Genomic DNA, 24279 nt, shown 5'->3' with positions numbered 1-24279 from the left:
TCTTTTTTTAAAAAGGGGGTTTCTGGAGAGATGGCTCAGTGGTTAAGGGCACTGACTGCTCTTCTGAAGGTCCTGAGTTCAAATCCCAGCAGCCACATGGTAGCTCACAACCATCCATAATGAGATCTGATACCCTCTTCTGGTGCATCTGAAGACAGCTATAATAATAAATAAATAAAATAATAAATAAATCTATAAATAACACTGTAATAATAAATAAATCTTTGGGCCTGAGTGAACGGGGTTGACCAGAGAGAGCAGAGGTCCTAAATTCAATTCCCAACAGCCACATGAAGTCTCACATGAAGGCTCACAACCATCTGTACAGCTACAGTATACTCATATACATTAAATAAATGAATAAATAAATCTTTAAAAAAATAAAAAGTATTGTCCAAACAGAGGATAGGGATTAGGTTTCCAGCACTCAACTGGGAGCTCCCAACCATCTGAAACTCTAGTTACAGAAGATAAGGATCCAACACCCTCTTCCTGCCTTGCATTTCATACATGCAGTACACAGGCTTATATGCAGACAAAATACTCATACACATGGCAAATAAATTTTCAATCTTCCTACCTCAGCCTCATGAGGGTTATTGGTGCCCACCCATGCCTAGCTCAGAGTTTTGCTACTTTGGCTCATACATGTAGTCATATGAGATACTGTGTTCATTCTTTTATTTTATTTTATTTTATTTTATTTTATTTTTGGTTTTTCTAGACAGGGTTTCTCTGTGTAGCCCTGGCTGTCCTGGAACTCACTCTGTAGACCAGGCTGGCCTCGAACTCAGAAATCCGCCTGCCTCTGCCTCCCAAGTGCTGGGATTAAAGGCATGCGCCACCACTGCCCGGCCTTTTTTTGGTTTTTCAAGACAGGGTTTCTCTGTGTAACCCTGGCTGCCCTGGAACTCACTGTGTAGACAGGGCTGGCCTCGAACTCAGAAATCCGCCTGCCTCTGCCTCCCAAGTGCTGGGCGTTCGCCACCACTGCCCAGCAGTGTTCATTCTTTTATTGATTTGTTCTTTGATATATTACATCCTGACCATAGTTTCCCTCCCTCTTCTCCTCCCAGTCCTTCCTCATTAGAAAAAGAGCAGGCTCCCAGAGATATCAACCAAACATGGCATATCAAGTTGGAATAAGACCTGCTGCGCCTCCCCTCCTATTAAGGCTGGTCAAGGGAACCTAGGAGGACAAGGGTCACCAAAACAGGCAAAATGGTCAGAAATAGCTCTCCTCTCCCCACTCCATCTGTTAGGAGTCCCACAAAAACACCCAGCTCCACAACTATAAAACGTGAAGAGAGACTAGGTTAGACCAATGCAGGCTCCCTGATAGTCAGTTCAGTCTCAGTGAGTGCCCCACCCTCAAAGAAATGATTCCCAATGATATTCTGCCAGGAGCCTGGCATAATCTCCACCAGAGAAGCTCACTCCATCCAGCAACTGATGGAAGCAGGTACAGAGACCCACAGCCACACATGAGGTGAAGCTCCATGAATACTGATGGAGGAGGGGGAGGATTGTAGGAGCCAGAAAGGTCAGAGATGCCACAGAAGACCCACGGAATCAACCAACCATCATCATCATGAGTTCATCTTTTTTTTTTCCCCAAGACAGGGTTTCTCTGTGTAGCCCTGGCTGTCCTGGAACTCACTCTGTAGACCAGGCTGGCCTTGAACTCAGAAATCCACCTGCCTCTGCCTCCCAATTGCTGGGATTACAGGCATGCGCCACCACCGCCCGGAGGGGCAGAGTTTTTTAACTTTGAGGCAGTGTCTCACCATGTAATTAGTCCAGCCACCACCACCCTGTGAGGCAGAGTTTTTAAACTTTGAGGCAGTGTCTCACCATGTAGTCAGTCCAGCCACCACCGCCCGGCGAGGCAGAGTTTTTTAACTTTGAGGCAGTGTCTCACCATGTAGTCAGTCCAAGCTGACATATGTAGTCAAGGCTGGCCTCAATCTCCTTGCCTTAGTTTCCCAGGTGTTGGGATTACAGGCACACACCACAAAGCCCACTCCGAAGCCAATCTTTTCTGTGTAGCTGTTGTAAAGGGAGATCTCAGAAATGGTTATTCTTTGGCTCAGCTCCCTCAAATAGAGCCTGGGAGTGTAGCTAGTCTTTGCTACTTTGTGGGTTCTTCTTTTTCCCACCCTCTATCCCCTCTCCTCAACCCTGATTTATCACTAGATTGGAGAAAAAGAAAGATAGAGGGGAGGGAGATAAGGATTCCTGAATCTAATTTTTTCCTTTTGTTTCTTCTTTGAGCATGATTACTAACAACACACCACCACACACCACATCTCTGTAGAGCACAGGCACACACACCATAGTCAGCCGCTGCGGACTGTGAGGAGCAGCCCCACTTCCCTGCTCTTGGGATTAAAATGAAAACACGTTCTTATAATATTTCTGTGTTTTTTCAAGAAACTAAAATTCCAGGTTTTTTCAGAAATGTTACTACATGTGAGCTTTTGAGGAAAGAGAGCCCATGCCTGCTCTTCATTAAATATTTGCAACCCGGACCAAACCACAGGGGCTACAAATTCTGAGGTCCATCCATGTAGCAGCCTCACAAACCATCACCAACACATCTTGGACTAAATCATTTGTTTACCAATTAGAATCACACCAAACAATTTGTAGAGTGATGGTGAGCGTGTGTGTGTGTCTGTGTGTGTGTGTGTGTGTGTCAGAATTTTGCTGTGTTATAGTACTGGCTGGCCTCAAGATGGACTCAAACTTGTGACAATTATCCTGCCTCTACTTCCCCAAAAGCCAGGATTATGGGCATGCATCACTGCACCTGGCTCTGGTTTTTTCCTCCAATGCTTAGAGCATAGGCCAGTTGCTCCCACACCCTCTGTCTCCTGGTATTGCACTTCATTATCAGACTGAGTAAACACCTTTTGCCTGGGGGTGAACTTGGGTGTCATTTCAGGCTAGACTTAATGTCCACTTGATCTAACAGCATGTGTTGAAGACTGTGTTCTTTCCCACAATTGCCTTGTCCTCTGTAGGAGCAATCACCAGTGAGCATGGCAGTTGATTTGGGAATTGTTGGTTCTGAAGCACGCTCTGCATGTCTGTCCTTCAGCCAATCCCCTTTGGATTTATTATTATTATTATTATTATTATTATTATTATTATTATTATTAGTCATTTTATTCATTTACATTTCAGATGTTATCCCTCTTCCCGGTTACCCCTCCAAAAACTCCCCATCCCATCCCCCCTCTATCCCTCCCCTTTCTCTCTATGAGGGTGCTCCTCCACCCACTCATCCACTCCCACCTCATTGCTCTAGCATCCCCCTAGGCATCAAACCTTCATAGAACCAAGGGTCTCCCTCCCATTGATGTCAGATAAGGCCATCCACTGCTACATATGTATCTGGGGCCATGGATCCCTTCATGTGTACTCTTTGGTTAGTGGTTTAGTCTCTGGGAGCTCTGGTAGTCTTGTTCCCTTTGTGTTTATTATTACTGTTGGGTTTTGTTTTTTTTGGTCCCCTCAGCTTTGCTCTGTAGGGAGACGGGATGCATCCAACCTTCTCAGAGCTGTCTGTTAGGTTTTATGTTGTACTGCTGGCTTCTTGGTTTTTGCTTTGGCTTGTATTTTATTGTTGTTTTTGTCTGTTTTGTTTTCTTTAGTTTGTTTTTTAAGATAGATCTTGCCGGGTGGTGGTGGCATACGCCTTTAATCCCAGCACTTGAGAGGCAGAGGCAGATGGATCTCTGAATTTGAGGCCAGCCTGGTCTACAGAGTGAGTTCCAGGACAACCCAAGCTATACAGAGAAACTCTATCTCAGGGGAAAAAAAAGATAGATCTTATTTTACAGCTCAAACTGGACTAGAACTTGGTGGTGATCCTCCTGCCTCTGCCTGTCCAGGGCTGGGGTTATAGACATGAACCACTACATAGCCGCTTGCCAGCCTTTTCCTTTTTTAAAAGATTTATTTACATATTTTCTATCAGTTTGACAGCTCACAAACATGAGCTGTAGCTCTCTGGTGTCATTTATCAGGTTCTTCAGTCCCATGTGGAGCAGTCTAATGATGGGATCTAGGTTAGGTTCATTATGCTAAGCGGGAATGCTAGGTGTGTGTGTGTGTGTGTGTGTGTGTGTGTGTGTGTGTGTGTGCGTGTGTGAGTGAGTGTTTCCAGAATTGGAGCAGGAGAGCAGGAGTCTGGGTTTATGCTGTGTTGCTAGAATCTGTCAGTGACCTTCACTTGGGTCATTTGCCCCTAGAGGTGATTTGAATTTTAAAGGGTCATTGAGTGTTACTGAGGTGAGCCTGGCAATAAAGTGCCTGGCAGCAGCCCAATGCACAGTGATTCTATGTTGTTGTTGTTGTTAGACTGGGTGTTGGACAGGCCCTGGCTTAGAGCCATTTTCTGGCCTTGGCTGTCTGCCCTTCTGTACCCCTCGAGGGGAAGTCTGCAGTGCCTGCGGATCTGGGAGGCATGTTCAGGAGTACGGCAGGCCTCTTGGTGCAGCTGGTGTGGCCACTCTGGAGAAGGAAGGCTGGAGCCTCACTCAGCCGGTGCTTGCACCAGTCTGTAAGTGTCCTGTATGGCGCTCTCCCATGTTCACAGCCCCCGGGGTTTGGGAGGAAGGGTCCTGGGGTCTGGCTTGGTCCTGCCTTTAAAGCTGTGCATGAGCCCACTCTTCCAGAGCCTTTCTAGACTATAGCTCCCTCCCTTGGTCCTGCTTCTCTCATCTGGAACTTAGCTCTGCATGGATGCTTGTATGTCCTCTGCTGCCTGCCCATGGTTAGCCCAGTGCCCAGCCCAGCTCACGGTACAGAGTGGGTGCATAATGCATCTTAGTTGGCTGATTGTGGTATTCACAGCTTGAGAACACCACTGTTCCCTGAGTTATCCATGTACTGACTGCCCTTCGCAAAGGCCACCCTCTTGAGTACCCCAAATTTGTGGAATGACAATTAGTTCTCTCTCCTTCTCAAGGCCATTCAACTCCACTCATTTCTGTTCACCTGTAAGTTTGTGCCCTCCGGCCCTGCACCCTCCCCTATGCCAGCCTCTGTCCCTCTAACTCCCACTGTTGGGCATCAACCATCCCACCACTCATTCACCTCATTCTTTTCATTCATATTATCTCTCTCTCTTTTCCTCTTCCCCCCTCTTCCCTTCTTACATCCCCAGGTGAATAGCCACCTGGTGCACCTGGCTTCATGCCATTGTCCACAGGGAGAGGCTCTGCTGCCGTGACCTGGGGAAATGCCCATGAAACTGTAGGTTAGAGACAGGCTCAAACTCAGAAAAGAGGCAATGTGAAGTGCACCCGTTAGAATCAATCAAAAACAGAAAAAGAGCCAGAAATACACCAATCAGGTGGGAGAGATGGCTCATCAGCTGCAGGTACCTGCCATCAGTCTCGGTGATGTGAGTTTGATGCCTGGGACTCACATAACAGGGGAACTAAGGATCAACTCTGGCAAGTTGTCCTCTGACCACCACACACATGCTGTAACGTGCGCACCCCCCAGAAATAAGCTATAACTTTTAAAAAAAAATCTAAATCCCAGCACTTGGGAGGCAGAGGCAGGCGGATTTTCTGAGTTTGAAGCCAGCCTGGTCTACAGAGTGAGTTCTAGAACAGCCAGGGCTACACAAAGAAACCCTATCTCAGGGGGAAAAAAAAAAATCTAAAACCCAGCCAATCAAATAATGCAATGTCTGTACACATTACCAAACAGAGGCAAACAAAATCTGGGGAGCAGAAAAGCAGAAAGAGAGAGGAAGACGCACCAGGCGCAAGCAAGAGTGTGTGTGCATAGACACATACATATTAGGGGATTTTTTTTTTTTTTTTTTTTTGGTTTTTGGTTTTTTCAAGACAGGGTTTCTCTACATAGCTGGTGGCGGCTGCTGCTGCACACCTTTAATCCCAGCACTTTTGAGGCAGAGGCAGGAGAATCTCTGTGAGTTTGAGGCCAGCATGGTCTACAGCACAAGTTCTAGGACAGCCAGGGTTACACAGAGAAACCCTGCCTCAAGATAAAATAAAATAAAATAAAACAAAACAAAACAAATAAACTTGTAACACTTAGCACATCCTGTTCTGCAGCCTGTTTTATTGATGTTAGTATATTCTTTGTTTTTTCCGAGATAGGGTTTCTCTGTGTAGCCCTGGCTGTCCTGGAACTCACTCTGTAGACCAGGCTGGCCTCGAACTCAGAAATCTGCCTGCCTCTGCCTCCCAAGTGCTGGGATTAAAGGTGAGCAACACCACTGCCTAGCTGATATTAGTATATCCTATCACTAACCATTCTTTTAAATTGTGATTGTCTCCTATATTTTTTAATCCTAAGAGTAAAGTATTGCCGGGCGTTGGTGGCACATGCCTTTAATCCCAGCACTTTTGAGGCAGAGGCAGGAGAATCTCTGTGAGTTTGAGGCCAGCCTGGTCTACAGAGTGAGTTCCAGGACAGCCAGGGCTATACAGAGAAACCCTGTCTCGAAAAACCAAAAAAAAAAAAAGAAAAAGTAAAGTATTTAGCTAGATAGTGTTTCACATCTAGAATTCCAGTTCTTGGAATGGCAGGCTTGGTGGAGGCTAGAACACTGCTGTGGGTTCAAGGCCATCCTGAACCTCAGTGCAATGTTCAGACCAGCCAGGACTACAAAGTGAGACCCTATCTCAAAATGCAGCAGCAACGACAAAAGTAAAATACTTATCCAAGCTTGATGGCTCATACCTGTAATCCCAAGACTTGGGAAACTGAGGCAGGGGCATTGCCACAAGTTTGAGTCTATGAGAGTCCCAGAGGGACGACCCCACACACCACCAAGACACAGACTTGATGCATTCTGCAAGAGGCTTTTTGTTCCAGCTAGCTGGGGCGAGACTCATATCCCTCGCAGGGGTAGAGGAGTCTGGACCCGAGCAAGGTCTTAGGCAGCTTTTTATTCTTGTGCAATTGCAGGGGCAAAAGGGAAGACTGGGGTAAGGGGAAGGTACAGGGTAGTTTCTGATTGGTGCTGGCTCGTGCTAGGGTCCAGGGGCGTGCTAGCCACCTGGCAATTGTTTTGGGCCAGGTCGTCTTGGTTCCCTTGTTTCTGGATTCTTGAGAACTGGCCTCCCGCTGAGTCTAACCAACAACTAAGTTCCCACAGTACAGCTTGAAAACTTAATTTTAATCTTTCAAGTCAGCCTAGGCTAAAGAGAAAGAAAGAATCCTGTCTCAAAAAAAAAAATCAAAGAAAATTTATTTTATAAAATTTGAAAAATATTTTCAAATATTTTTGGCAGAAACAGGAAGATCTCTGTGATGTCAAGGCTAGCTCTGTTTACATAGTGAGTTCCAGGCAAGCCAGGGATGCATAATGAGAGCTTGTCTCAAAAACTCAAAAATTGGGGCTGTAGAGAGAGCTCAGTGGTTAAGAGCACTGGCTGTTCTTCTAGATGACCCAGGTTCAATTCCTAGGACCCACAGGACAGCTCACAACTATCTGTAACTCTAGTTCTAGGAGACCTGTCAACCTCATACCAATACACTAAAAAAAATCAAAAATAAATAAATTGAAAAATAATAAGCAAAGGAAAAGTAAAATATCTGCTAATCAACATATCAATAAAAATCACCCCTGATGTTTTGGTTGTAATGGTGTAGTCTCAGGACAGTGGTCTTCTGAGCTCAGTGGTCTGCACTGTGAGTGCTAGACTTGACATCATCAGGATTCAGTGGAAGGGCAGGGCACAGAGCTGGCAAAGATATTGTGTGCAATTGCCAGGAATCTCTAACTGTTGAGAAGCCTTACACACCACACATGGCCCAAGGCTTCTCCAGGGCAGGGCCTGGTGCCAAGACTGTTGGCACAAGGGCTGTGACAGAGTCCGCAGTAGCTTCTCTGAACCTCTGTGTGCCTCTTGCCCTCTTGTGCCTTGTGGCATCATGATTTTCCATTGGCCTCCAAGCATGGGAGTGACCTAGCTTTGCTCCCTCCTGGGCCTGAGTGAGCAACCCCCTCACCAGAGCTGGAAGTTTGCCCGAGAGGCAACAGTCCTGAGTCCTGTTGTGTGGCCTTGAATATATCACCCGCTATGCCCACTGCAAGCTCTCATCTGTACAAGGAGCCCAGCCAGACTATCCTAAGTATGTGTCGAAGCCTAGGAAGACCTTTGCCAGTGCAAGTGCCATTGTTCCTGGGACCATCCTTCTCCCTCCACACCCCTCTTCCCAGCCCTCAGCCCTTCTGGGATCACCTGTAACCTGGCCATCGGCTCTGTCTCAGGACTGGTGGACTCCCCACTCACAGCCTCCCTCAGGTGGGTGGTAGAAGCTGGAAGGGTGATAGAGCCCTTCGAGGAGTCTGCAAAGGTAGGCTGTGAGAACAGGTTCCAGCTAGCTGTGCCACCTGAGTCTGGGTCTCCACCCATTTCAAGAAATCAGAGGGTAGGGCTATGATCTTAAAGCAGCTGTCTGGGGTTGCTCACACACCATACCAGGAAGATTCTCACACTGGACTTCCCTTCTTTGTACCCAGCTCACCATGGCTAAACGGCTGCAGGCTCGAAGGCTGGATGGGATCGATCACAACCCCTGGTGAGCTGACGGGCTGGGGATGTGTCTGAGTGTCCTTTCCTCCATGGGCTGACAATCTCTGACTTGTAGTAGTTTAGTGTACCCAGAATGTGTCTAACAGCTTACAGCACAGGAGAGGCAATATAATGGGCTAGCCTCAAATCTCTGAGTGCTCTCCACCTTCCTGGGCAGGAGACACTGGTACAAACTAGAAATGATTTTCTCTCCCTAAAGGGCCTTGTGGACTAGCAATGGCTCCAAATTGGGCAGCAGGCCACGGCTCCCATGGATGATAACTGATTCTCCATACCTATGGCTTCCGTACATCTGGGATTCATCCAATTGGAAACCAAAAGCATTTAAAAAAAAAAAAGGCATCTTTGTGGCTGAAAAGTTGCTTCAGTGGGTATGAGGATTGGTGGCATCTGCTAGAGTACCTACCTAGATTCAAATCCTAGAACATACTATTTTTAAAAAGCTGGCCATGTCTCATTGCAATCCCAGTACTGTAGGAAACAGAAACAGGAGGGCTGCTGAGGCTTGCTGTGCTGTTCAACATCCTAGCTCCAGGCTAGGGAAAGACCTTATATCAAAGGAATAAGAGAGTATAGGTCAAGATACTTGCCCACTTCCTCTGGATTCTATGTGCATGTTCATGGGTACATACACCAAACACACACATGCTGTACACACATACACATCTGTACACCCTTACTGAACACATAAAGACAGTTCTTCTTGCCCTCAGTCACTATCAGCTGTTTACATGGCACATCCAGTGGCTGGCACTAAGTATTCTAGAGAGGAGCTATGTGGGAAGGCAGGGACAGACCCACCAAGCCTGCCTAACATGGGCAAGGCTCTGGAATTCATGCCCAGCATGGAGAAAAAGAAAATGCTGTGGGAAGAGCACTTGGATCATATCCAAATGCTATGCTAAGAGACTGGGTCTTCTGCCAGTTTGGATATCCTGGATGCAGGGGGTCTGAAACCCATTTCTCCACTACTAGGGGTCAGCCTTTATTTTATCTTATAGGTGCTTTAGGTTGAGCTAAGCTAAGAAAGTTTGATACAGAGGCTGAGGAGATGGCTCAGTGGTTAGGTGCTTGCCATGGAAGCATGAGGACCAGGGTTCAGGTAATCATGGCTCCCTGTCTGTAATGCCAGCCTTCAAAGACAGAGACAAGGGATCCTCAGAGCAAACTAGCTAGCAGGACTAACTCGGGGCATGACTGGGAGACCCTGTCTCACTGAATAATGTGGAAGAACAATGGAGAACGATGCTCAACATCACCCTTAGTCCTCCACTTGCACACACACACACACACACACACATTCCTATCCACATACGTGTGCCCATGCAGAGACATGCATTTACGCAATTCACACCACACACATACACATGACAATGGAAAGGAAGAAGAAAGTTTGATACAGGCCCATGTTTCCCACTCAGTACTGGGGAAGGGACCCAGGGCTCCAGTTAGCCCTCTAACACACTTAGGATGTGGAAGGACTGTGTGCATGCTGTGAGTGTTACAGGGAATAAAGTGGAGATGTATTCCAAAGAGTTTGTAAATCTCCCTTTTCCCTTTCTGTACATTAAGCCAGGCACATGCATAACAGAGCTATATACTTGAAAAAGTTACAGAGGTGCATGTACTCACCAGGGATTTCTGGAGGCTCAGAACTGATAGAATGAATGCCTATGGGGTTTATTAGGCTGCAGTCTAGCTAACCAACAATGGCCGTCTACCAACAAAGTCCAAGAATCACAGTGACCATAGCTGTGTAATGCATGGGGCTGGTGTCTCAGCTGCTCTTCAGTGTACGCTGGAATCCTGAAGCAGGCTCCAATGCCGTGAAGGAACGGACATGCGGGGGAGAGCAAGCAGGCAAAGAGCAAAAGCTTCCTTCCTCCATGTCCTTCTATGGGCTGACCGCAGAAGGTGTGGCCCACACTAAAGGGAGATCTTCCCACCTCAAAATCTCCAGATTAAAAGTGGGTCTTCCCACTTCAAATGATTTAACTAAGGAAAAGTCCTCCCAGGTGTGCCCGGCCATTATGGTTTGAGTTCATTCCAGATGTAGTCAAGTTGACGAGCAGGAACAGCCATCATAGCAGAGCAGCGTACACACAAACCTCCCAGCTACAGGAGAGACTCTGGAGTCACCTGAGCTGAGGGTTGTCCCTGAGCAGCACCCCAGGAACCTTGCGTTTGGGGGTGAAAACTACTGTGTATGGTGAAACCTATCTATAATCCCCATAGTCTAGAGGCTGAGGCAAATGGTTAGCCTCGGCTATGAAGTTCTAGGACAACAACCTAGCATAACAAACAACCCAAATAGCCAGATATGGTAGCTCATGACTCTCCCCAGCCCTTCAAAAGCAGAGGCAGATGGATCTCATTGAGTTTGAAGTTTACAATAAGAGCTCCAAATAAGCCAGAATTAGACAGTAAAACTCTTTTTCAAAACCAAACAAGGGCTAGAGAAATGGGTCAGTGGTTAAGAGTACTTATTGCTCTTGTGAAGAACTGGAGTTCAATTCCCAGACCTCACACTAGGTGGCGCACCACTACCTGCAACTCCAGCTCCAGAGACTGATATCTTCTGGCCTCCTGGCACCTATATGCTTGTGTTCACATATACAAAATTAAACATTTTAAAAGATTAAAAAGTAATTAAATAAAGAAAATGGACAGATGCCGGGCAGTGGTGGCACACACCTTTAATCCCAGCACTTGGGAGGCAGAGGCAGGCGGATTTCTGAGTTCGAGGCCAGCCTGGTCTACAGAGTGAGTTCCAGGTCAGCCAGGGCTATACAGAGAAACCCTGTCTCAAAAAACCAAAAAAATGAAAAATAGAAAAACTGGGGCCCAACTTTCTTTCAGACTCCCCTGTGGGCAGCATTTGTATTTTACAAAGATCCCCAGATGCCCTGTGGCTGGAAACTGGGGAGCCATGTCTGGGAACCCTGCCAATTCTGGCTGTCCTTTGGGGTCACACTAGACCATAAATCTTTTTTTAAGATTTATTTGTTTATTATATTTAAGTACACTGTAGCTGTCTTCAGACCCACCAGAAGAGGGCGTCTGATCTCATTACAGATGGTTGTGAGCCACCATGTGGTTGCTAGGATTTGAACTCAGGACCTTCGGAAGAGCAGTCAGTGCTCTTAACTGCTGAGCCATCGCTCCAGCCTGACCATGAATCTTTTTAAATGGCTGGCCATGTACGCAGCTGTAGTTAAAATCAAGTCTTGTCCTGCAAAGCCACAGAAAAAGACAGAACTGTGCCCTCCTGTCTGTGGGGGCCACACATCAAATAGTGATATACCTGATTCACACACATGCATACGCACACACACACACCATTTGTGGGAGCCACACGCCAAGCAGTGCTCTAGCTCTTCTGTCCTGTCCATGGTTCTGCCATGTCCCACTACAACAGGGCTTAGACCTGCAACACCACCCATCACACAGAGCCAGGCCCAGACACATGTTGTAGTCTGTGCTTGTGATTATTTGGCTGTTAGTTTGGGGCTGGAAGGATGGCCTGTTCAAAGAAGTGATGCCCTCTGAGGCATTAGAGCCTGCGTTTGGGTCAGCTAATTGTGGTGGCACTCACCTGTAGTCCCAGCACTCGGAGAGCAGAGGCAGGTGGATCCCTGGAAGCTCAGTGGCCAGCTAGTCTGGTTTACTCAGTGGAATTCCAGACCAATGAGACACCTTGCCTTAAACAAAAAGATAGAAGTAGCCAGAGGAGGAGTGACACCCAAGGTAGTTCTCTGACCTTCAGATGCACACCTGCACACACATATAAAGATACACATGCATGCATGCAGTTGCACACACACACACCCATCCTCCTGGGGTGACTTTGATTCACCAGAGCAATGCACAGGATTCAGAGAATGTGCTCTACTGACCCCACAAGCCATTGCCAAGATACAAAGGGCTAGCTCTGTGTCTCCAGACTGGCCCAGACCACTGCCAGTCACACAGGCCACCAGTGGTGATATGAGCCTAGTGTTTCACACTTTGCCAGGGACAGTTATGTAACAGGTTAGGGTATCTTTGTGGGATCTCCAGGTAATACATCACCGTGCCTCTGACAAGTACGAGCAGCCAGGGCGCATGGCTCAGGGCTGGAGCCTTGGCCTCCAGCCAAGTGGAGAATAAATGACAGAGTTAGGGAAGAGAGAACAGGCTGTAGCCTATGGCATGTAACAACCCAGCGTCTCCTGCTTGCCAGGGACATAGTTTTGAATGAAAATGTTTCTCACCACAGTCATGGTCAAAGTTTCAAGTCTCCTGAGCTAAGCCATAGGATTGGCACAGGACCTGACCACTTTAAAACATGGGATCCACACATGTGGAGGTAGAGGTGTGTCATCTTTCTAAATTGTCCCATGTATGTTCACCCTGATCTGCAAGCAGGCACAAGTACCCCTCAGGGAAACAAGTGACTTCCCAGGGTCTGACTTTCCATTTGTTGCCAGGGTGGAGATTGTCAGACTGGCCAAGGAGTATGATGTCGTGAACTTGGGCCAGGGCTTCCCTGACTTCTCGCCTCCGGACTTCGCTGTGCAAGCTTTTCAGCAGGCTACCAGTGGGGACTTCATGCTCAACCAGTACACTATGGCGTTTGTGAGTCTCCTGCCTCTCCTGAAGGTCCTAGGGCACTGACACATCCCAAGTGTGGAGGCTCATAGGACAGTTACTGAGAGTCCTGTGCCCTGCACCTCAAGTCCCAGGGCAGAAGGCAGATAGATCAGGAACCTTCATGACCAATGCATCTGACCCAGGCTGCAAGAAAGGAGAAGTGGCATATGGTAGTGGAAAGGGGGCTTCTGGGAGAAGGTGGTACCTCAGCCAACCCAGGAAAGACAGGCTGCCTTTGGCATCAGAGCCCCAGGGGCTCTGTGAGGGGCCACTCAATAGGCAGTCACCAACACTGGACTACAACAGTGCTTTTTATTTTGATTTGGTCTTTTGGGTCTTTTTGTAAAGATTTTTTAAATGTATTTATTTCGTGTATGTGAGTACACTGTCTCTGTCTTCAGACACACCAGAAGAAAGCATCAGATCCACATTACAGATGGTTGTGAGCCCTCATGTGGTTGCTGGGAATTGAACTCAGGACCTCTGGACCAGTGCTCTTAACCACTGAGCCATGTCTCCAGCCGGGGCCTTCAGTCCCGGATTTTTGTTTTTTAAGACAGGGTTTCTCTGTATAGCCCTGGCTGTCCTGGTACTCGCTTTATCGACCAGACTGGCACCCAGTTCACAGAGATCCACCTGCCTCTGTCTCCTGAATGCTGGTATTAAAGGCATGCACCACAGCTGCTGGCTAGAACAGTGCTTCTTAAATTCTGCAGTCTCCATATTGCCTGGAGGGAATTTCCCAACATTTTTTGGGACACTTATTATTCTTTACCTTGAATGGACTCATCCTGTGTGTAATACAATATAAGTTGGTGCTCTCAGTAAGGAATGTATCCTGGACATCCTTCTATTCAAAGCCTGTCCTTTTATCCTTTAAAATCCCCCAGCCCAGGGCCTTGGGGTGCCAGGCGCTTCTCCCACTGAGCTCTGTGCAGCTCCTCACTCCTTTTTTAAGAGTTTCATGCATCAGTACTCTACTGACATCATTTCCCTTCTTCCTCCACCTCTGCCTATGTCCAGCACTCCCTATGAATCCACCAACTCTTCCTCAATCATCATAGTTACAATATGTATAAGAATACACGTGCAGAGGCCATTTAGTATTCCTCTGTGTAGTGTTTAGGGCTGACCACCTGAGATTAGATAACCTATCAGAGGCTAGAAAGCAGTGATTCTCTCAGTAGCCAGTGATTGGGCGAGGCTTTGTGAGTTGGCAGGTCAACTGGCTTTGTCCTTGTGCAGGTTTTGTTTAGGCAGTGATATTGTTGAAATTCCATGGCTTCCCTGTCCTGTATAGAAGACACTGTCTCTAGCCGACATCCTGGTCCCTGGCTCCTACAGTCTTCCCATCTACTCTTCTGCGATGTTCTGAGCCTTAGGTGCAGGAGTTCCATTGTAGACATGGAGGAGCTTTGTTCTCTGCGTTTCCCTTACACCTAATGACCATTTAGATATCTTCCAGTACCCAGATGTGCCATGTGTTAATACCCAGTCCACTGCTGTTGTAAACATTGCCAGTTTATCTTTAAAAACATATATGTCTTTGTTCTATTTTATTTATTTATTTATTTACTTACTTACTTACTTATTATAAGTACACTGTAGCTGTCCTCAGACACACCAGAGGAGGGCGTCAGATTTCATTACAGGTGGTTGTGAGCTACCATGTGGTTGCTGGGATTTGAACTCAGGACCTTTGGAAGAGCAATCGGTGCTCTTACCCGCTGAGCCATCTCACCAGCCCCTGTTCTATTATTTTTAATATCCTTTTTTTTTTTTTTTTTGGTTTTTCAAGACAGGGTTTTTCTGTATAGCCCTGGCTGTCCTGGAACTCACTCTGTAGACGAGGCTGACCTCGAACTCAGAAATCCGCCTGCCTCTGCCTCCCAAGTGCTAGGATTAAAGGCATGCGCCACCACCGCCCGGCTCATTTTTGTTATTTTTAATTGTGTGTGTCTGTGTGTGGGTCTGTCCACATGAGTGCATGTGCCCCTGAAGACCAGAGGTGGCAGGTCCCCCTAAAACTGCAGTTACAAATGGTTGTGAACCTGCCTTATATGGATGCTGGGAATTGAACAAGGTCCTCTGAAAGAGCAAGATCTGCTCTTAGCCACTGAGCCATCTCTCCATCCCTTAGGGGAAAATAAATAACTTGAAGTCAAATGTGGTGGCATATGCCTTTAATCTCGGCATTCAAGAGGCAGTGGCAGTTGGATCTCTGTGAGTTTGAGGCCACCCTGGTCTACATAGGGAATTCTAGGCCAGCCAGAGCCACATACTGAGACTCTCTCTTAAAAGAAAATAGTAATAATAAAGGCTGTATACATTTAACCGTGGGAGACAAGTCTTGGTAAAATGTCCATGAGTTAGATTTCCTCCTTGACATACTACCAAGAGGCTGATCTCAGAGAAACCCAGAAGACTCTTTGCTGAAGCCAAAAGAAAAAAGGCACCTTCATTGTTGATGGCTGAGCATTTGTGTGCCATGCCTGAGGCGCTGTGTCTAACTAGCAGAGGTGGGGGCAGGCTGTCTGGTGAAGCATGGGCATTTCAGTCCCTCCCGTCACTTCCGTGTCTCCAGGCTGCTTTGGTCTGGCTAATTCTTTTTTATCTGGACACAGTCCTTTTTTTTTTTTCTTCTTAGATTTATTTTATTTATTTTATGTGTATGAGTACACTGTAGCTGTACAGATGGCCGTGAGCTATCATGTGTGTGACTGCTGGAATCGAACTCAGGACCTCTGCCGGCCCTGGCGTAATTCACTGTAGCGGTCTTCAGACACACCAGAAGAGGGCGTCAGATTTTACTACAGGTGGTTGTGAGCCACCATGTGGTTGCTGGGATCCTAACTCAGGTCCTTCAGAAGAGCAGTCAGTGCTCTTAGCCACTGAGCCATCTCACCAGCCCCCTGGACACAGTCCTCTTTCAGTATGCATTACCAAACTCAACTGGGCTCCCTGATCCTATTTATTTTCCCATCAGGAGGTGCATCTTTGACTCGATGCTTTGGGAGGGTGCATGAAGCACTGGGCATCTCTGTCCCCTCACAGATTGCGTCCTTTATGTCTCTGTGTGGGAACTTCATTTCCACGCCTTTTTTCATCTTTGTGTCCACTGTCTGGTATGCTAAACTTCTGGCTTACATTCTAGTCTTTGGTTTAGCCACGTGGCTGAGCCCTGAATGTTTTGAGCCTGTCTTCACCCTCTCTCACCGGTTCCTGACTGCTGATACAGTGAGCCTACCCGCCTCATGCTGCCGTCTCCAGAGCTTACCACCATGGTGGCTATTTCCTCAAGCTAGGTACCATAGGCACCGCCATGTCTGCCAGTGTTCAGTCCGAGTGTATCAGAGTTAGGAAGAAGTAGGGGCCAGCAAAACAGCTCAGATACTTGCCACCAAACGTGATGATGTGAATTTGGTCCCTAAATCCCACATGGTAGGCAGAGAGAGCCACTCCTAAGTGTTGTCCTCTGACTGCCACATGTGTGGTATTGTGCCTATGCGTGCACACGCTTGCATACAGACATACAAATACACACAAACACAAACACACATACACTAAATAATTTTTTTCTTTTGAGGTATGGTCTCTCTGTGTAGTCCTTGCTTTCCTGGAACTCACTCTGTAGACCAGGCTGGCCTCGAACTTAGAAATCTGCCTGCCTCTGCCTCCCAAGTGCTGGGATTAAAGGTGTGCGCCACCACCACTGCCCCTCCAAATAAACGGAGTGTTGTTGTTATGTTGTTATGAAAGGAAAAAAAACCCACACTATTTGTGTACCTCATTCTCTACTACTTTGGGCAAGACAATTCTGTAGCCAGTCAGTGGTAATGCATGCCTTTAATCCCAGCACTTGGGAGGCAGAGGGAGGTGGATTTCTAAGTTTGAGGCCAGCCTGGTCTACAGAGTGAGTTTCAGGACAGCCAGGGCTACACAGAGAAACCCTGTCTTGGAAAAAAAAAAAAAAAGACAATTTTGTATTTTGTAACTCCAACAAATAATCTGTGGCTCCAGGGCTGTGGGGTCAGGGGTCAGGTGAGCACAAATGTGCCCTTCAGGCACACAGGCAAGTGTGGGTTTGTTTCTGCTGCCCTGCTGTGCTATAGATGGGGACAGACACAATGTCAGCTTCCCCCACTTACCAGGTCTGGGTCTGGCTGCTAGAGGAGATGAAACGGTTCAGCCCAAGGAAGCTGACTTCCTCCTGGGTGCAGCTGAGTGGGAGCAGTCCAAACTGATGCTGCACGCCTGACTATGCTGTCCTGGCAGGGTTACCCTCCACTGACAAAGATCCTGGCAAGTTTCTTTGGCAAGCTGCTGGGACAGGAGATGGACCCACTCAAGAATGTGCTGGTGACAGTAGGTGCCTATGGGGCCTTGTTCACAGCCTTTCAGGCCCTGGTGGATGAAGGAGACGAGGTGAGAGGCGATGCCTGAATGGGAGGGAGGAGCTAAGGGTAGTGCTGACCCCAGCTAATCTGACCCTTGAACCAGGTCATCATCATAGAACCTGCTTTTGATTGTTACGAACCCATGACAATGATGGCCGGAGGTCACCCTGTGTTCGTGTCCCTGAGGCCGGTAAGAAATGCTAGGTGGCTATGGGTAGGTCAAGGCTGGCAAGGTTTCCTCCATGGGTATGGGCGGGTTGAGGGGACCCAAGATATGAACTGGGCTAGATCCTGGGACATGGGGCAAGGGAAGGGAGTCCTCTGAGCTGGGCAGATGGAGGTGGGGTCCAGAGGTGAGAGTAGAGAGGTGGGGAAAGATGCAAAGGGAAAGGAGCTATGGTCAGAAAAGTAAATACTGCTGCCCCTCCCACCTCCCCCTGCAGAGCCCTGCTCCTAAGGGCCAACTGGGATCCAGCAATGATTGGCAACTGGATCCCATAGAACTGGCAAGCAAGTTCACACCTCGGACCAAGATTCTGGTTCTCAACACACCCAACAACCCTTTGGGAAAGGTACTGGGCATCCATTCAGAGATCCTGCAGGGAAAGGTACTGGGGGTCCATTCAGAGATCCTGCAGGGAAAGGTACAGGGGTCCATTCAGAGAGCCTGGAAGCAGACTCTTCCTTCTGATCTTGAACATGAACTCTCTCAGGCTTCAGTTTCCCTGTATAAAGTGGGAGGGCTGAGTGCCTGAAACTCTGAGGACCAATCTTCCCAGAGATGGGAAGGCTTGGGTGCATAGGCTGAGTGTCTCAGTACTTCCTGGTAACTTTGGAACAGTGACTATATCTGTCTATGCAGTGGGATCCAGACATAGCCAATCCCACAGGGTCAAAATTGCAGAGCTAGATGCAATACTGACCAATATTGCATCCCAATATTGCAAAGAGATGGTCCAGAGAGGCCCTGAGATCTGGTATGGTCTTGCACTCTGAGCAGTCTCTGCCCTTGGGGACAGTCCCAGCTGCACACCTGTGACCTTGTCTCCCACAGGTATTCTCTAAGATGGAGCTGGAGCTGATAGCTGGTCTATGTCAGCAGCATGATGTCCTGTGCATCTCTGATGAGGTCTACCAGTGGCTGGTCTATGATGGACACCAACACGTCAGCATCGGTGAGCCAGGCCAACCGCAGCATCCCCTGGATAGCTGCTCAGAGCTGGGGAACAGTGCACTGGTGTGACTGTGGAAGGGACTTCCCCTCCCTGAGCTCTGAGGAGTGCAGTAGCATCTGCTTCCTGAGACTGTCACCAGCTTAGTGGATTAATCCTCAGTTAAGAGACTGTGCTTGTCACTGGGTCCCTTCCCTCCACCTTGCCCATTTCTTCAGCATTTGTTCTTCTTGGCCTTGGGTAGCCAGCCTCCCTGGCATGTGGGATCGGACCCTGACCATCGGCAGCGCAGGCAAAAGCTTCAGTGCCACGGGCTGGAAAGTAAGTGTGGCCATGTAGCAGGTGGCAGCAGTGGGAGGGTTGAGAGAGGCCTCCTCTTGTCCTGAGACCCTACTATTTCCTGGTGTAGGTGGGCTGGGTCATGGGTCCAGATAACATCATGAAGCACCTGCGGACCGTGCACCAGAACTCTATCTTCCACTGCCCCACCCAGGCCCAGGTGAGAAGGGTAGGAAACCCCATGGTCTGGGAAGGTAACAGAGAAAGCTCCCAGACAGGTCATAGCTGACCATCAGTCCGTCTGTCTGTCTGCCTTGTCTAGGCTGCAGTAGCCCAGTGCTTTGAGCGGGAGCAGCAACATTTTGGACAACCCAGCAGCTACTTTTTGCAGCTGCCACAGGCCATGCACCTAAATCGAGACCACATGATCCGTAGCCTGCAGTCAGTGGGCCTCGAGCCCTTGATCCCCCAGGGCAGCTACTTCCTCATTGCAGACATCTCAGACTTCAGTGAGTCGGTCTGGCCATGTCACTCAGGGTTTGGGAAGGTACTAAAGTTGGCAAGGACTCAGCACGACCTCTTTTGTTGCCCCAGAGAGCAGGATGCCCAACCTGCCTGGTGCTGCGGATGAGCCCTATGATAGATGCTTTGCCAAGTGGATGATCAAAAACAAGGTAGGCTGGGCTCTTGCCAGGGCCAGTAGCTGTAGTTGCATGGGTCATGTGCCTGGTCCTGTCAAGGCAAGTCAGCCCAACCTTCCCCATGACTCCTGCTGCAAGGCTGCCTCACTTGAACAAAGAAGCCATGCTGGCTCCAGGAGGCCTTCTCTGAGCCTGGCCTTCCCTCGTAGACAGTGAGGACCTAGCCCATCTATCTGCTCTGAACCCTGCTCAAATCTCTGAGGTTCAAAAGTAGTTCTTCCCAGCTCTGCCAGGGCATGCTGCAGAGTCTATTCCATCTCTCTGCACCCTGGGAGGAACCTAGTATGAAGCCCTGGGGCTTCTCTCCTGACCAGTACAGGAGATGGAGGGGACATACTCAGCCTTACTCTGTCCCTGAGCTGATGTCTTAGCTCTCAAGGCTATACACAGACATGTTCTTCCTTATCCCCAGGGCCTGGTGGCCATCCCTGTCTCCATCTTCTTCAGCCGGCCCCATCAAAAGGACTTTGACCACTATATCCGATTCTGTTTTGTGAAGGTGAGAGAAAGTGGGGGAAGATCGCTGGGCCTGGCTAGCCACTGGGTGGGGTGAGAGAAGGAAGGCTCAGTGTGTATCTTGCAGGACGAGGCCACACTCCAGGCCATGGATGAGAGGCTGTGCAGGTGGAAAGGAGAGCTCCAACCCTGAGGCTGCCCTCATCCCTGCCTTGAACATTGAGGCCTCAACTGTGCCTTAACACGGGGATGGCACTGGGGGGCCCAGCTGTGTGACTGGGCAAGCTTCCAGGAAAGAGCCCATTTCTTGCGGGTTTCAGCCGGTGTCTGGACTGCTGTATTGGATTGGTGGGTGGTTCTGGGCCTCAGTCTATTCCTCTGTAGGTTGCTTGTAGGGTCTTGGTTGTTTCTGGCCTCTCTGCCTGGGACAGGAAAGGATGGAGTATCGGGCCTGGAGTCCTAGCCCCAGCCCCAGCCCCACCTTAGCCCTGCTGAGGTTCTGTGGCTTCTCCACTTCTTCTCGTGTGACCTCGTGATGTTGCTACTGTTCCTAATAAAGTTTTAAGTTATTAGAACCCTCAAGGCAGCTTCTCTTTTCCTTTAGACTGCTGAACAGGGCTTTGAATAGCTGGAAGGGACCCCAGAGAACCTCAGACGCCACACCTTCTTTATGGAGTGTGTGTGTGTGTGTGTGTGTGTGTGTGTGTGCAGACTGGAGACTTAGAACTCATCTGAAGTCACAGGGCTTGTTCATGGCCATCCAAATTCAGATCCAAGCTGTCTGCTGTGGTCCTCACGCTCAGAGGATGCAAGCTGCAGGCTGTGTTAGGGTGTTTGTGTGTGTGGACAGGAATGGCGTCTTGGAGACATCTTCACAGAGGTTCAAGAACAGCCTCTTAGGTAGCACAGAGGTGCATCTGTGGTCAACCTCACTGGTCTCCATTTACCTGCAATTCCAACAGACTGCTGAGGAGGGAGTGTGGGGGGACAGCAGAATCCTGGAGCCCCCACTCCCATCCCCCCCATCCTCCTGTAAAAGTGGAAGTGAAGCTTGATCTGGGCAGGTGTTTTAGACAGGCCTGGAACTCAGTATGTAGCCCAAGTGGCCTTGAATTTGTGATCCTCCTGCCTCTGTTTGCAGAGTACAGCATGCTCCACACCTGGCTTAGAAGTGGGATTCAGTCTCTAGTTATTGTTCCACTAAAGCAACCGAAGCCTCCAAATCCCTCTAGGAGGCCACACCAGGAGCCAAGACATTTCACTCATTCACTCTGTTCTCGAGCCCACAGAAATGATGGGGTCATCGGGCATAAGAACTGTAAAAAAATGTTTTCCCTTCGTAAGGAATTCCTAGAAGATTAAGTTCTAGGATCGGAGTAATTTTTGTTAATTATAAAATCTCCTTTGGACCTGTGAGTATTCTCAGAGCTTTGAGCCCACCCCTCCCCCACTTCTGTCCTTGAGGGAATGAGGTGGTGCTGGACTTGCAGTTGAATCACAAGGCCAGTGATGTTTTTTTCTTTTTAGAGTTTTCCAGAAAAAGTCAGTGTCACACACTGTAGCCCAGGTTGACTTCAAACTCATGGCAATCAATCCTCTTGTCTCCCGTGTTTTATTGTGTTGGCAGTGCTGAGGAGTGAACTCACGGCTTTGCACATGCATAGAAAATGCTATACCACTGAACTACACCCCAGCCATGGGCAATGACTAAATCCAATACACATATGTAATAAATTTGTCAAAAGACTACCAACAGACCGCCTGTGAGCAGCTAGCTCCTGAGTAATGACACTGAGACTTTTTTTTTTTTTTTGGTTTTTCTGAGACAGGGTTTTTCTGTGTAGCCCTGGCTGTCCTGGAACTCACTCTGTAGACCAGGCTGGCCTTGAACTCAGAAATCCGCCTGCCTCTGCCTCCCAAGTGCTGGGATTAAAGGTGTGCGCCACCACTGCCTGGCAAGGCCCTGGTTTGATAACCAGCGTCATGTGTGTGCAATGCCCACAGAGCCCAGGAGACAGTATAGGATCCCTTGAAACTGGGGTTACAGGTGGTTGTGATCTGCTAGATATGGAATGGAAACTGGCCACATCTGTTAGAACAGCAAGTGCTGTTAACCACTGAGCTATCACTTCAATCCCATCAAACTTGTCCCCTCTTCTATTTTACAGAACAGTTGTCTGTCACCTGATTCTAGAACAGCAAATAAAAGAAAATTAGATCTTTAAACTAAGTTTGTGTTTTGTTGAGATAATCTCTAGTGCCCTATGTAAAAGATGTTTTTGCATTATTCAAATGCTGATTTCTATGGGGGGTGATGGGGGAGGTAAAGATGGGGGAAGAGGATGTTCCCTCACCCCACCCCCACTCCTGCAGAGATGTGAGTACAGGATGGCCTTTGGTATTGTTACTTTTTTTTTTTTTTTTTTCTTCATTTTCAAGACAGGGTTTCTCTGTGTAGCCCTGGCTATCCTGGAACTCACTCTGTAGACCAGGCTGGCCTCGAACTCAGAAATCTGCCTGTCTCTGCCTCACAAGTGCTAGATTAAAGATGTGTGCCACCACTGCCTGGAGGTATTGTTACTTTTATGAAGCATCACCCCTCTCTGAGTTTTGTAAACATCTTCTCAATCACTTGCTGATTTTTTTTTTTTAAACATCCTAAGATCCAGGGTAGGTTTTTGTAGCCTAGCCTGGCCCTTACATCTCTGGTATGCTCAAACTTCCAGCCCTTGGAATGGACATAGGGTTTGGTGTGGCAGTGTAGGGTTCCTGGGGTCTTGCCAAAATGTCAGTACACCTCTTGGCCCTCCTGAGGACCAAACAGGAGCACAGTGTCTCGGCCCTTGGGAGACTCCAGGGCTAGCTGGTCAAAGGTGAGGATCTTACCCTCAGCCTTGAGGATGCGACTTTGGACCCAGCTGCTCACCCAAAGTGCACACCTTCAGCTTGGGTACTTCCAGAATCCACACATCATCTGTGACCATTCCCACAGCCACAGCAGTCTTGTTCTCCCGGCCAGGAAGCCTCATCTTTCGGATCCTCCGGGACAAGGACAGAAAGTGGCCAGTTAGTGCTGCTCATAAGTAACCTCTTCAGCACAACCTGATTGAAGGTAGAGTTGGTCTGTCTGGCCAGAAACCTGTACAGCTTGACTAGCAGCCGCAGGTAGATGTCCTGGCTCTCAGGCTCCTTGCTCCAAACCTTTCGGTCCTTGTGGTGAATGTTAACACCCACTATGGCATCTCCAGCTCAGCCAGGTCCAGCTCTGATTGGTTTAATAAAGAGCTAAATGGCACCGGGCAGTGATGGCACAAGCCTTTAATCCTAGCACTTAGGATGCAGAGGCAGGCAGATTTCTGAGTTCGAGGCCAGCCTGGTCTACAGAGTGAGTTCCAGGACAGCTAGGGCTACACAGAGAAACCCTGTCTTCCAGAGGACCTGGGTTCATTTCCTGGCACACACATGGTGTTTTACAATCTACTATAATTTTAATCCCAGGGGATCCAGTCACCTCCTCAGGCACCAGGAAAGGCTGTGGTGCACACACGTACATGCAGACAAAACATTCATATAAATAAAGTCAAAATTCAGACAACAGAGTGCTCCACACCTGCAATTTCAGCTCTTGGGAGGATGAGGCAGGAGGTAGGGCATTATCCCAAAAAACAAAACCAAAGCAAACAAGACAGACAAAAAGAAAGACAGGACTCCCCAGCACTTGGGAGGCAGAGGCAGGTGGATTTCTGAGTTCGAGGCCAGCCTGGTCTACAGAGTGAGTTCCAGGACAGCCAGGGTTATACAGAGAAACCCTGTCTCAAAAAAAAAAACCCTAACACAAACTATATTTGGTTGGTAATAATGTGTCAGTATTGTTCCTCAGCTGTAATAATCTATCAGATCATTCTAAAATGTTAATACAAGTTAGCATGGTGGCACATGCCTTTTTTTGTTTTTGTTTTTTTGTTTTGGTTTTTGTTTTGTTTTGTTTTGTTTTTTTCGAGACAGGGTTTCTCTGTATAGCTCTAGCTGTCCTGGAACTCACTCTGTA

The 24279-nt window shown here is 48.2% G+C and overlaps 1 protein-coding gene and 1 pseudogene across 7 annotated transcripts in view; one reads left to right on the top strand and one right to left on the bottom strand.

Moving 5' to 3' along the window:
- The window catches only part of Kyat1 (kynurenine aminotransferase 1), a 39762-nt gene extending 18949 nt beyond the window's left edge, over nucleotides 1-20813 (top strand). For 4 of the 7 annotated variants that reach the window (XM_031369666.1, XM_031369664.1, XM_031369665.1 and 1 more), the window contains 12 exons: nucleotides 8522-8580; nucleotides 13064-13211; nucleotides 17502-17651; nucleotides 17727-17813; nucleotides 18067-18195; nucleotides 18678-18798; nucleotides 19040-19116; nucleotides 19205-19294; nucleotides 19397-19583; nucleotides 19669-19748; nucleotides 20188-20274; nucleotides 20359-20813. In XM_031369666.1, coding sequence (XP_031225526.1) covers nucleotides 8528-8580; nucleotides 13064-13211; nucleotides 17502-17651; nucleotides 17727-17813; nucleotides 18067-18195; nucleotides 18678-18798; nucleotides 19040-19116; nucleotides 19205-19294; nucleotides 19397-19583; nucleotides 19669-19748; nucleotides 20188-20274; nucleotides 20359-20424 — 1275 coding nt within the window. In that variant the 5' untranslated portion in view covers nucleotides 8522-8527 and the 3' untranslated portion in view covers nucleotides 20425-20813. Of the gene's footprint in view, nucleotides 1-4189; nucleotides 4571-8235; nucleotides 8304-8521; nucleotides 8581-13063; nucleotides 13212-17501; nucleotides 17652-17726; nucleotides 17814-18066; nucleotides 18196-18677; nucleotides 18799-19039; nucleotides 19117-19204; nucleotides 19295-19396; nucleotides 19584-19668; nucleotides 19749-20187; nucleotides 20275-20358 lie in introns of those variants that run through there. The other 3 variants (XM_031369662.1, XM_031369661.1, XM_031369667.1) reach the window with 3 other exon arrangements.
- A 1702-nt stretch (nucleotides 20814-22515) lies between these two features.
- Nucleotides 22516-24279, bottom strand: part of LOC116091614 — a 3096-nt pseudogene continuing 1332 nt past the window's right edge.

The sequence above is a fragment of the Mastomys coucha genome, unplaced genomic scaffold (genome assembly GCF_008632895.1).
Source record: "Mastomys coucha isolate ucsf_1 unplaced genomic scaffold, UCSF_Mcou_1 pScaffold15, whole genome shotgun sequence".
NCBI lineage: Eukaryota > Metazoa > Chordata > Mammalia > Rodentia > Muridae > Mastomys > Mastomys coucha.
Note: the sequence above shows the minus strand (reverse complement) of the source record. Positions and strands in the feature narration are given on the sequence as shown.